The 14,144-nt window shown below is 34.3% G+C and overlaps 1 protein-coding gene across 4 annotated transcripts in view; it reads right to left on the bottom strand.

Moving 5' to 3' along the window:
• Positions 1-14,144, bottom strand: part of CCSER1 (coiled-coil serine rich protein 1) — a 1,274,715-nt gene that overhangs the window by 606,818 nt on the left and 653,753 nt on the right. For all 4 annotated transcript variants that reach the window (XM_019464289.2, XM_019464296.2, XM_019464304.2 and 1 more), the window contains exon 9: positions 12,962-13,039. In XM_019464289.2, coding sequence (XP_019319834.1) covers positions 12,962-13,039 — 78 coding nt within the window. The remainder of the gene's footprint in view (positions 1-12,961; positions 13,040-14,144) is intronic.

Below are 14,144 nucleotides of genomic sequence, written 5' to 3' on the forward strand. Positions count from 1 at the left end.
CCACACCAAGTAAACAGATCAGAATTTCTCCCAGATCCTCCTACAAATGATCAGGAAATGGATTAGCTGGAGGCCAAGGGTCAGAGGCTGATACAAACAAAACTAAGTTTAAGGTGTTCCCCCCCTTAAGTTTAAGTTGGTCTAAGGATGAAGGGTACATTTGGGGGGGTGGGGGAAGAAGACCACCTGAAGGCCTTGGTTGAATGCTTTATGCATCCTGCACAAAGACCTACTGAAGTTCCAGAACATAGAAATATTTTGATTTCTTAACTGGACATCTTCTTCTGCTATAAAGCAAATTGAAATTGCAGTCAGATGTGTGGGTCAGTTCCCTGATATCATTCAGGCTATAACCCAATTCTTTTGAGTAATTAGAAACAACTGCTTTTGTCTTGCAAATCTTTGTAAAAACAGAGGTACAGTTCCAGAAGCAATGCAAAATCCATCTGTCCTTTTTTTTACTAATTCTCCAAACTTCTCAAAATCCATCTCAAAATGCTTGCAAAAGATCAATACATTGGAAACTGAATGTCCTTTGCCTAAGAGAAATCAGGAAATTTTAAATAGTAATTACTTCAGACCACTGATAATGGGCAAATATACCCCCAAACTCCATTTTGGAGAAAATGCAGATACTTTCTGTGATTTTTGAGACGTAAATTTTCTACCCATCTTCTCCATGTTCTAAGAGCCATTCTTTAAAATGCAAACTTTAAGAAGATATTTCTCATCAGAAGGAGAAAAAAGGATTTATTGGAAATTGGGCAGATGAAATATCCCAGTGTCTTCCTCACAAATATTAGTATGAAAAACTTTAGCTATCTGAGCTGGTAAAGTGCCAGAAACACGATTTGCATCCAAATATTCTCTTATAAACTAGTGAGTTTAGTGTTGTACCTGACTCATAGCTAAAATTTTAGCTATAAGATCTCTTTTTCAGTCAGCCTATATGTTTACCTGTGTCTATATATGATGTGAAATGCGTGATTTTTTAAATTAACCTCTGGATGCTATTGCTAAAATTAATTTGTAAAAGCTCTATTTAAATAGCTTAAAATATGCACTATATAAATTATTTCTAAAAGTCAAAAATATAAAAACTAACCCAAATGTTTGTTTCAAATTCATGTGATCTGGGATTTTTTTGCAGTAAATAAAAGCCAAGTGAAGTTTGTTGGTTTAATAAAAATAGACATGTATTCAATGTTGCCAACAAATATAATTCAGATATACAATTTTTATTCTACCTAGGTCAAAGAAGTTCATGTTACCTCTGTTACAAAGCTCTTCGGTAAGAAAACAACAATGGCAGACTTTGCCTAATGTCTCACAAAGATTTTGTGAGTAGTCTAAGCATAACTGTTGGGAGCAAGTGATTTAGATGTAAGAGGAATAAGAGTTTTTAGGTGAACTTTTGAGCAACAATTATGTGTTTATGATATAGCTACTGAAATAGTTTCCCAAATCTCTTAGGTAACTTCTGCCTTTAGAGTTTTCTTGAGTTAAGCTGAATGATGTAAATTTATTGAATATCTAGATCATGTGCAAATAAGATAAAATACTGAACATTAATTGCTGAACATAGGTTTAATCTGAACTGGGTAAGAATGTCCAGAACTGACTCAAGTAATAGAAAACCAAGCAGAACAAGAATAACATGGTGCTGAATAAACTCATGAAAATGCGAATTCTTATGACTTTGTTTGCAACGTTGATTCTTTAAGGTTTTGTTTTTTTCTAGATTTAAGGAAACTTTTTTTTTTTTTCTAGTAAGCTAAGTATGAATTACAGCAATTTGGTAAGTATGTCTTTGTGAACACAGATGAAACAATTACTTTTTCTCCCTATCTGATCCCTTGAGAATGTGCATAGAATTAAACATGACCAAACAGGTTCAAGGAACCAAGTTTCACTTCATGGAGCAGATAACACTCCTTGGAAAAGCAGCCTGGTGTTTTGCTTACAGCGATCCCAGCAGTCCTACCAGATGACTAAGAAAGCTCACTTTCTGGATGGTGCAGAAGCCATAGGATATCTCTGGGACCTCAAGAAAAGAAAAATTAATCCAAATCTCTAGATACTGCAGGCAAAGTCTGATGGTGAGCCCTTCACTTGGCATCCTATCCTCAAGGCTTTTAAAAGTTCAGTCTAAAATTCCCTGTGAAAGTTCCAGCAAAGTAGACCTCAAAGGAACCTATACATATTCCACCACTATTCTTCCTGCACATAATCAGGTCAAGTTTAATGAAACTAAACTTAGTTTGAAAACAAATTAGTCCTACTGTGATTAATTTGGCCAAAATAAGGGTGATTATAGAGAAAATTATATTTCAGTAGTACAACTTTGTGGATATTAGATTCTAGTCCAATTTATTGTCTTAGAAATGTTGTTTTCTACCTGTAAATTGGACCAAATCCTAAATTCTAACAATTTTCTCAAATATTTTGCTACAACTCTCTGAACTAATTTCCAATTTTATCCCACCCTTCTTCTTCTTTTCTTTTTTTAATGCTTGTTTATTTATTTTTGAGAGTGTGGGGCGCCTGGGTGGCTCAGTCGGTTGAGCGAACGACTTCAGCTCAGGTCACGATCTCACAGACCGTGAGTTCGAGCCCCGCGTCAGGCTCTGGGCTGATGGCTCAGAGTCTGGAGCCTGCTTCCGGTTCTGTGTCTCCCTCTCTGTCTGCCCCTCCCCTGTTCATGCTCTGTCTCTCTCTCTCTCTCTCAAAAATAAATGTAAAAAAAAAAAAATTAAAAAAAAATAGAGAGTGAAAGAGAGAGAGAAGGTGGGGAGGGGCAGAGAGAGAGGGAGACACAGAATCTGCAGCAGGCTTCAGGCTCTGAGATGTTGGCACAGAGCCTGATGCTGGGCTCAAACCCACAAACTGTGAGATCATGACCTGAGCCAAAGTTGGATGCTTAACAGACTGAGCCACCCAGACATCCCTCTCCCACCATTCTAACTTGAAATGACTGAGAGGAAACAAAGCAAAGCAAAACAAAACAAAAAACAAAAAACCTATCCTTTTCCCAAAGCTGTGCGAATTGAATGTGAACAACTTCATATAAACTTAAGAGAAATCATCACAACAGCACATATGGACAACCTTTTGTGCCTGCTGATATGTAGGCCACTCAGAAAGTTCACCTTAACACCTGATGACATCAGAGATATTCAAACTTTGAAAGATGATTTGAATCTGACATATAGAAATCTCAATTGGCTCCCCCCTACCTCCTCCCCGTTCTCACAAACTGCATTATTATAGTTTGTGCTAATTGTTAAACTTTGCCTATCTTTTTCCATAGACATGCCTCTTATTAAATACCTGATTGCTAGCACAATATAAGACTAACTTTGGGAGCCCATCTGCAAGACCACTTCCTAAAATGAGACATAGCAGTTAATTGAAGTGATCTATTTTCAGGAGTCAGACATGTGCTCAGTGAAATATTGGAGCAATGTATCAACTCAGGTTCTGGATTGTGAAACTTCTTGGGGAAGTTTCAAGGTGGAATTGAAGGGAAGCAGAATTTGCCAGCCCAAATATGCTTTTTGGCATAACTAGAACTGGTAATTTTTAAGAGATTGCAGACACAGGGAAACCTCTGAAAATCAAGTACAAGTTACCCTTTTGTAAAGGTTATTTATATTTATAAGGGAAATCTCCATTTGAAAGGGTATCTCTCTTTCTGTACCAGGAAAAGGGGATGACCAAATCTCTAGAAACCCTTATCAAAAGAGAAGACTTAGACTTATATCTGCGTAACACCCTTACCCTTGTTCACTGTGCTCTTCCCACTGGTAAACTTCCACAACTGGCCTCCCCAACCCCCAACATCTTTATTTGGTCTTTAGCTGGAGATGGCATTTAAGGTGATGACTTGGGCCATCTCAGGAGTCAACTTAATTTACCTAGGTATCGCCTGCGTATAATAGGAGGCCTATACGTTACTAACCTTTCGTTTCTCTTCTTTTAATCTCTCTTTTATTACAGAGGTTCTCAGCCAAGAAATTTGAAGGATAAAGAAAAATTACTCCCTCCATCCCCGTACCCTTCTAGGTATCCCCAGTTCCCAAAGCATAAGTCAAGTGCTTGAGAAACTTTTTGATGGAGCAAGATCATTATGAGGGCTAATGAACTTTATAGATATTATGCATTTGTGGTGCTAAATCAAGTACAAGTGGGAGAGTTGTCAGAGAATAGTGAATCTCACGGGAAACCAAAAGGAAAAAATAAATTAATTTAATTAATTAAATCTGATGGTCTAATGAAACAAAGGCTCAACTATGACAACACAGAAATGCCATCAGCAGGTAGAGTGGAAAAAATAAAACACTGTCATATTTATGGTATGGCAAAATTTGTCATTACTGTTTCAAATTAGAATATATTGTTTTATGATTTCTGCATACTGAAAATGTAATGTTTCTAGAGTCAGTGCAACTTTTACCTTTAAAAGAAAATATATTAATATTAATTTATACCAAGTATAACAAAGTTCAGTAACAAATAGTTGCATAAGTATGATTTAATTATATTAAAATACACATAATCAGGGCGCCAGGGTGGCTCAGTTGGTTAAGCGTCTGACTTTGGCTCAGGTCATGATCTTGCAGTTCACAAGTTTGAGCCCCACGTCGGGCTCTGTGCTGACAGCTCAGAGCCCGGAGCCTACTTCAGATTCTGTGTCTCCCTCTCTCTTTGCCCCTCCCCCACTCAAACTTTTTCTCTCTCTCTCTAAAAAAAAAAAATTCAAAAATGCATATAATCATCTTAAACATTGTATTAGTGTACATTTGCATCTAATCCTAACATCTATAATAAATACAAATAGTGAATAACAGTAGATTTTGTTTTGTACCTATGTCATGCAGTTGTGTGTGTGTTCAGGGACTATGTGTTTTGATGTATGTATTATATTGCTTCAAGAATACATTTGTATATATTTAAATAGTAAATTTGCTTTTCCAGATTTTCTTGATTGTAGATCAAATTAAAGGAAAGCAGTGCTTTCCCTAGATATGAATTCATATAAATCTATAAAGATATATGTTGACCAAGTAACTGAGCAAAGTCTTAGAACTTAAATTAACACAAATTATGTTACCAAGTGAGCTACCACAGCCTGTAACTTAGTGAAGGTAAGTCCTGGTGCACTGAGCTGGCCAAGTGCTCCATCCCAGGGAATAGCGAGGGAGCTGGATAAATCAAAAGCTTAAGCTCCTCGCTGGGTTTGTGAACATGGTTGCTGAACAAACTCATCATAAGATAAGCCCAAAACTCAAACGATGAGGGTTTGGAAAAGACAAAGAGAAATTTATTTTAGGTGCCTGCAGCCGGGGTAAGTGGTAGGCTCAAGCCTTAATAATCAACCTTTGCACCTACAAGATGGACACCTGGAGTTTTATAAAGAGAATGGGTATGTACAAGAGAGTGGGCAGAGAGCACAGGATCATTGCTAAGGGATCAGTATGTGTTCAGTACATGATCACTGTCAGAGAAGGGGGTACGGGGGTGTGTAGTCTCCTAAGTATTCCATTGCTACCAGGCTTTTCTGGTCTGGTGGTTGGAATATTCCAGTCATTGTCAATGCCTCAAGAAAATGCAATAAGAAGTAACTGTTCGGGGTCTATAGTTGAGCAAGAGAGCTCGCTGACAATTACGATGAATAATTGCAATTGCATAATGGATCACCAATAGTCACTGAAATATGCCTTTAGTGTATATATTGTATTTTCTTCCAAAGAGTGGTAAAAATTCCTTCAGACAGGACTCCCTGTCATGAAACGCTTATTTAGCATACTGGAAAATCTTAGAAATTTTGTCATTAAATCTAGTTTTCCTATAGAGGTGGTGATATGAGACAGAACTTTAAATGGGTTGGAAGAAATTTTATTTTCAACAATGATCAAATTTCTCTTTTATCAATGCTATCATAGAATCAACATATTTTTCAGCAAATGTGATAATCATTATTACTAATTAAAGAAGGCAAAATATAAACCCAGAATACGCCTCTTTAGCATGAGAATTATCTTGAGCTGAGTATTTTTAAGAAACACAGATGCAGGAGAAGCTATAAAAATGGAAAACAAGTTATTGTTTTATAAACGAAATTTACATTTATAAGGGAATCTCCATTTGTAAAGGTGTCTCTCTGTACCAGGAAGAAGAGGACAACTCTCAATCTCTAGAAACTCTTATCAATAAAGAAGGTATAGTCTTAAATCTGCACAACAGTCTTACCCTTGTTTGCTATGCTTTTCCTTGTAACCTTCCATAACTGGTCTCCCCTACTGCCCCCCACACAACCCCACCATATCATCTTCTGTCTTGAGCTGGAGGTTGTATTTAAGATGGTGACTTGGACCATTTCAGGGAGTTACTTAGTTTCCTAAGTATCTCCACGTATACAGGAGGTATACATGTCACTAAATTTGTTTTTCTCCTCTTTATTTGTTTATTACAGGTAGGTCTACACTCAAGAACCTAGAAGCATAGAGGGAAAGTTATTTTTCCTCCCACATAATTTAAGATATATACAATTTATGTGTCTGTGTGTTCTTTTATTGTTTTATTCTGATGAATATTTTTACAATTACAAGAGCTTTTTTTAACACCTATCCTTGCTATTTTTCCCAAAAGGATTTCAGCTATAAATTATCTTAACTAAAGAATTATCAGTCAAGTAATACTGAGTCTATGTAGTCAGAACTGAGATAAAGACCTGGAGGCATTCCAGGAATGATCTGGCTCCTAGATAAAAATTTAGGATTTTTATTTTTATTTTTATTTTATTTTTTTCAATATATGAAGTTATTGTCAAATTGGTTTCCATACAACACCCAGTGCTCATCGCAAAAGGTGCCCTCCTCAATACCCATCACCCACCCTCCCCACCCTCCCACCCCCCATCAACCCTCAGTTTGTTCTCAGTTTTTAAGAGTCTCTTATGCTTTGGCTCTCTTCCACTCTAACCTCTTTTTTTTTTTTCCTTCCCCTCCCCCATGGGTTTCTGTTAAGTTTCTCAGGATCCACATAAGAGTGAAACCATATGGTATCTGTCTTTCTCTGTATGGCTTATTTCACTTAGCATCACACTCTCCAGTTCCATCCATGTTGCTACAAAGGGCCGTATTTCATTCTTTCTCATTGCCACATAGTACTCCATTGTGTACATAAAAAATTTAGGATTTTTAAAGGAAGAATTCAATGCACTACTGTAAAGGAAATTGCATGTTGGCACTCATGTTTTAAAACTACTGGTTATCTACGCTGATTTGCATTTAATGCTCTGTTCTAAAAGGCACAAAGTAGCCATTTTGAAACATTTGTTAGAAGTAACAAAATGATATGGAATCACAATATGCACTTCTGTATTTGTGAATAAAATAAAACAATGTATACTGATTTGTAATAGGTCTTTAGGATTATAAAACTAACATGAGAGTCTTTTAGTTACTCTATTCATTTATTTTTTTCATCAAGTAACTATTGTATGCTTTCTGCATTAGTTTCCTTTAGTGGTACACCTCTGACAAATGGGATGTGCTGGTATACAAGGAAGTCTAATTATACATTTAAAGTATGTAAAATCAACTCTGCCTAAGCTGTAAGAAGACTGGTAGAGAGAGAGAGAGAAGGAGGTGGACAGAGTGTATGCAAGAAAAGAATGAGGAAAAGCAATGCAATTTACATGGTATGGCTCATAGGACCTAGCTCTCTTCTCAGTGCTTCTGCCAAGTGGCTATGAAAGAAGGAGCCCAAGTGGGCTGTTCCCTCAGGGGGTCTGTGTTCCCCTCGTGTGAGTCTCAATGAATGGAGTCTGATTCTTCGGTTTAATGGTACTGTATGCAATTTTTCATACCACATGGCCTATAAACAAAGCCAACTATTCTTACCTAGGGCTGCAGCAAAGACAAAGCATTTGTTCTTACTGACTGAGGGGCTTTGAGGGGTATTCAAGGAGCATAATCACAAAAAGATTTCTGACTAAATGTGATTTTTACCTCACCACCTTCAAGCCTCACATCTCGCCCTGGACCGGCCTAGATCACCCTGTTTAAAATTTCTGATCATAGTCTTGGCCCTCAACCCCTCATTCACAATTATCCTTTCCTTGTGCTATTTTTCCTTTTTAGACTGCACTTAGCACCTACTAACACACTACATACTTTACTTAACTTTATTATTTATTATAAGTATGCTGTCAAAAAAGGCAGGCTTTATAAGCAAATATTTGTGTGGTTTGATTAAAGGAGGTATTCCAAGCACCTAGAACAGAGCCTGGCTTCCAGGGGGCACTTAGTAATATTTGTTGCATAAATCCATGTATGGATTTTCAAATGTGATGCCCTTAAAACTTCACCACTGGTTCCTCCATTAAATATTAATAAGTCCCTACGGCAGATGATCATATTTCTTGTGTTTTAAACCAATGGTTTTGTCTGAAAGTGACCCTTAATGTAATATGAAAAACCATAGTTCAAAAAAACTTGGGATATATCAGCTTTTAAATCTGATTTTTTTAATTTATAAAAATAAACAGAAATACTTGATATAAGTAAATGTAAGTAAATGAAGTATGTAGGGTGAAGGCACTCATCTATAAATGCTGAGGCACACTGACATGATCAGAAGTACTGAATTTATGAAAAATAATAGCAATGATGGATCCAAAATAGATAGCTTTAACAAACAAGAGCTTATTAGCAGCTGGATGAGAATGTCTAATTGATAATTATGCAACTCTCACAATTAGGTTTAATCCATAGGCTGGCATAATACAGTAGCATCACACAAAATACTCTCTTCCTCTGTCTCAGAGCTAAGAAAACAGTTATGGTAAAAACTAATCATTGTTACTCCTTACATGATGAACTATTTTCATATTTGTTAGAATTCCCTGTACACTATTAACTGTGTCAGGAGGGCCTCCAAAATAAAATCTAAGAAAAGAAGCATAGATTGAAAATATACAGACAACTGCACTGAGTTCTTCTTTCAAAATGTGTACTCATAATGCAACTAGTATTAATATTAGTTTCCTAGCATATACATAGGAAAGTTCAGTTATAAAGAAAATCCCACCATTTGGAAACTGTTAAAATATTTGAAAAATACACCGTGGCAAGATCATACTTTTCCAAACTGAGTTATGCTTCACTCATACCTGACACAGACAAAATATATGTAATGCCACGATTCAGTTTAAATGGCCAAATGAAAACCATTAAGGATATTAAGACTAACAGTGATTAATAATATTTGATGAAATACTTGATAACATCAAAACTCTTAAAGAAATCTGAACAAAAAATTGCAAGTTCAATACTAAGAAACACTTCTTATTAAATAGAAATATAAAACATATGCTAATTAAAGGAAGACTTCTTTGGAGACCCTGGGATTGTTCTGAGTTTAATTCAAGCTCTAATTGAAAAGAAAATTTACACTTAAAGTAAATCAGCCACATGTAAAAAGATAACCTGTAAAACATCAAAAGGAAGTTAAAAAGAAAAAAAACCTGGCTATAAAGATGCCTAATTAATTAAAGTACCTGAATTTTTGCCCCGTTAGAATATAAGATCCTCACTGCATTTTGGTTATTCATTCCCGATTATTTAATCCAAAAATGCTGTTTGCAGGAGTTCAAACTATAAAATATTTATAGACAGCGTATGTTTTATGCTGAAACATTTATGTATACAGTCAATGTAACCAGAAAAATCATCCCTACCTCTTAATGTAATCTTGTAATTGCCAACATTGCTACTTGACTACATCTATCCATCTTCTATCCTGTTGTAATAACACAAGTGACACCTAAGAAATTATTCTTTGATCTTTCAATAAACTAAGCCTGTGTAGACACAGGAAAGTGAAAGAGGTTAAATTGTCATTGATTATTTAAGACACATTCATCATTTATTTAACAATCTCCCTCATCATCTCAAGAACTATTGTGTTTATAGGCCCTTGCTGAGACACTCTGAATTTATTTTTAAATATTTTTTGTCACGTGCATTAGAAATCAAAGCACGTTGTACACTAACATTAGTTTCAAATCTCCTGATAAATCTGTTACAGGATGGAAGTAGTTTATTATATGAATTTTAGAACTTATTCGCTGTAGCGGATTTTCAGAAATTTCTTTTCATAGTTTTCATTATAATTAATGTCACTCAGGAATTATATTTCCTATCTTAAGTGCGATGTGTAGCAACAGCTATCTTCCCAAGAAAATTATATTAAAGGATACTTGTAGTCTCTTATATTCTGACATCGTATCACTGGAACATGATCCACAGTGATCGGGAAAGAATAATTTGTGGCTAATATTGACAGCTTTAGGAAGCAAGAAAGAGAGTATAAGAATCATTCATAATGTGTAAGATTTCTACAAGATTTTTCATATTTTTCTCTGAAAAATACTATTGCATATTATAAGTAGACATAGTATGTATATATGTGAATATGTGTATTTATGAAAAAATAAAATAATTTCAGACTATTCCCTGAGAAAAGTATTATAAGTCAAATGATAATTATTGTTATCATATATGAAAAGTGAAAAGTGTATAAATACATATTGAAAAGTATAGAAAATATTCCTATTCATGGAAAAAAAAAATACACTGTTGATGAGTCATATGTTCCCAACAGTCACACAATTCATCACATTTAAAATGCTTTACTTACATCTAATTTGCTTATTTAAAATACTTCCCTTCCCTGTTTTTCCATACAAAATGCCCCAAAGTTTACTATGACAGTTACATCCAGGTAGTGACATGAGGTTCTATATGCATATCTTTGGTGACTGATTTTCTGATTCTGATGATTATATCCTAGAATCTATCACCAGGAAAAGTAAAATATGAAACCTTTAGAACAGATTATTATTCTATGTTAATGACTACCTAAATCATACAAGACACTTAAACAAAGGAATCCTGAAAGGACTCACTACCAAGAAATTATTATTCTTAGCCTTTATTCAATACAGTAAAATACATTAAACTCTCACTGTTAGATATAAAAAGAAGCCAGAAACAATGAACATTTAGTAAGGATTAACTACATTCATGGCTCTATTTAGAATTTTTATTTACAGTTGAGAGAATGATGTAGCATTGATATAGCAAATCTCATAGAAACAAGAACGTTATCGGAATAGATAGGCAAATACAAGACAGCTTAGTTATTTCCCCACAGGTACCATTCATCTCTTAGCAACTATTTCTCTCTTGCAGTTACTAATTGTGCTATAGCTCTCTCACATTCTATATTTATATTCAATTCTTTCAAAATCTGAAACTAAGTCTCCCAAACATCATTTCCTTATTGAGTAAAGTGGAATATTTTAGTCCCAGTACACACGTGTTTTCCTCTTTCCTTGTTTAAGAATATGTTACTTATAATAACTAGACTTCCACAAAGTTCATGTGGTAGTGAACAAGTGACTTCAATTTTCTGGTGCTCAGTTAACTTAGAATTTTGTTATGTTGGAATACAATTTAATAGAAACTATTTATTTATTAGCCTTACTGGACAACTGGCTAGCAGATTTAAAAAGATAAAGGGTATTTGTAAGATACATACTGAGTTTATATCCTAGGTATTGATACATAAATAATACACATCAAAAAACTTTAAACAGGAAAAAAAAACCTCCTTCAAAAGAGATAAACATTAAAAATGCTTGTGGCTTAAATCCTCTTTGAACTTAGAAATCATTTCTACTTTAAAAAATTAAATATTCACATCACTTAAATAATATATAACATTGGTATTTAAGCAAGAAGTGTAGTCACAATACTGATATCTAAAATATTTAGGGTTCTATAACAAACATATCTTAAAATGAATGTAACAGAAAAATTCAAAAGAAAAGCATAGCTTTTAATGTTTTTTTTTAATTAAAAAATAACATATATAAATAGCGGAAAACAACCTGCAGTGCAATTCAAAACTTTAGTTTATTTCCTAATAGACACAAGTAGCTTTATGTTAAATATATCAATATAATTTGCAAGGCAACACAAAAGTACCATTCATATTTATGTTATTTCATATAATAGGACATGAGGATAAACTTAAATTTTATCATTAAAGACTTTCATCAAACAAAATTACTTCTGTTCTAATTTTACTTGTCAATAAAGTGCTAAAAATAATGTCATTTTTTTTAAATAGAAGAGAGAGCTCTTACATATGTTAGATACAGGAAAAAGAAGATAATTCTTTATATGTTCATCAAAAGGAAGTTTAAAGTCATGAACTTAGGCAAAGTGAAAACTTTATAGCTTCATTTAAGAAAAGATAGGAATGTAAATCTAAGTTATCCAAAATCATCCAGTGTTATTAGAAGCAATCTTGTATCAACACGTTTTATAATCCTATTTTGACAATTCAACAAGTACTTCACACTAAGAAAAAAATGCTAACATTCAGTTAAATTACTTTCTGTAGCTTGCACTGGAGCTAAAAAGCTAAAATAGTATTTTAGCTTACTATTTAGAAATAGTAAATTTCTCTACAAAGTTGTGTTTCTTTTCACATACCAGAATGTAAAAATGATGTGCCTGGCCCATGGTGATTGTGAACATAACTTTATTAAGCTGTTAACAAATAAATTAGTACTTTCTTAAAGATAAATTGTTCTTGCATTCTAGTATGTATCTTCCACATGTCTGCAAATTTACTAATTCAAAAGACTATATTAGAGATGTTAGTTTAAAAAAAAATAAGAAGACATTGGTATGCTAGTCGGTGCCTGTAATTATCTTTTTCAGTTCCAGAAGGTATTTGGGGATTATTTAAGAGAAAAAGATGAATGGTGAGCCACTAAATCCTATTAAATCAATGCATGGACACAGCAGCTACAGAGGTAAATAAGCTGTGGAGGTCTGAATACCAATAAAGATAAAAATGGTTTTATATAGCTACTTACATCATAGCCTAGAAGTTCAGTCTGTGTGGATTTATCTACTCTTGAAGCAAAAGCCTTCTGTAAATGCTGGACTTTTTCCTGCAAAATGAAAAAAAAAAAAAAAAAAAGAAAAGAAACACATTTTTGGTAAGTCATGTGCTTCTACAATAATATTCCCCACTTATTAAAATTTGATTAGTGTACAATTCATGATTATCTTCATGCATACTTTGCTCTGTTGGTGCTTTGCATACCAGCTTAAATATTCATAACTTTAATTCTCAGGTCATAAGTCCTCCACCTTTGGCATCTTTTAGTACAGGAACCACTGAGATAGACACTGAGTTGAAGACTAGAGAGCCAGGATTGCTTAAATCCAAGACCAAATGCATTGTATTATGTTTCTTATTGGCTGGATTTTTTTGTAAATTAAATTGATAGGATTTTATTGATCTAGTTTCAGAGCATTTCCATTTAAAATCCAAAACATACTACTACTCAGTGGATTCCATTTAGTTTCTTTTTAATTTCAAGGTTTTTTCCTTCTTAATTCTCTCTTTCTGAAATCAACACATTTGGGAATCTATATAAGATGTGACACTAAACTAATCCTGTTATAAATAAGTAAGGGAAGTAATACATGAAGGAAGTTTGGGATTTCATATCTCAAATGCAAATGCGCTTATTCTGGTCTACTAATTTGACTGAGCTTCTGGTTGGGGACTTCTTTTCTCATTTCTAGATGTGTCACTTAAAAAGGATCTTGAGCTTAGTTATGTAATGTGTTTACTGCATGCCTGAGACATAGGAAAGTGCTGTACTCATATGATCAAACCTCATCTTGGGATTTTTGCTATTATTATCACCCATTTTTAATGAGAACAATAAAATGTAGAAAGCGGAATACTTTTTTTTGAAGTTTATTTATTTTGAGAGAGACAAAGGGAGACAGAGAGAGAACAAGCAGTAGAGGGGCAGAGAGGGAAACAGAGAATCCCAATCAGGCTTTGTGCTGTCAGCCCAGAACTGGATGTGGGGCTCGATCTCACAGTTGTGAGATCATGACCTGAGCCAAAATCAAGAGTCGCACACTTAACCAACTGAGCCATCCAGGCACCCCGTAGAAAGCATAGTAACTTGACAAATTTTCCAAATAAGTTTATGTGATTCTACTAGGTTGTTTTTGCTTTAACTTGCTCTAAAG

Source organism: Panthera pardus, unplaced genomic scaffold (assembly GCF_024362965.1).
Source record: "Panthera pardus isolate Hobbes unplaced genomic scaffold, ASM2436296v1 HiC_scaffold_13, whole genome shotgun sequence".
Classification (NCBI taxonomy): Eukaryota; Metazoa; Chordata; class Mammalia; order Carnivora; family Felidae; genus Panthera; species Panthera pardus.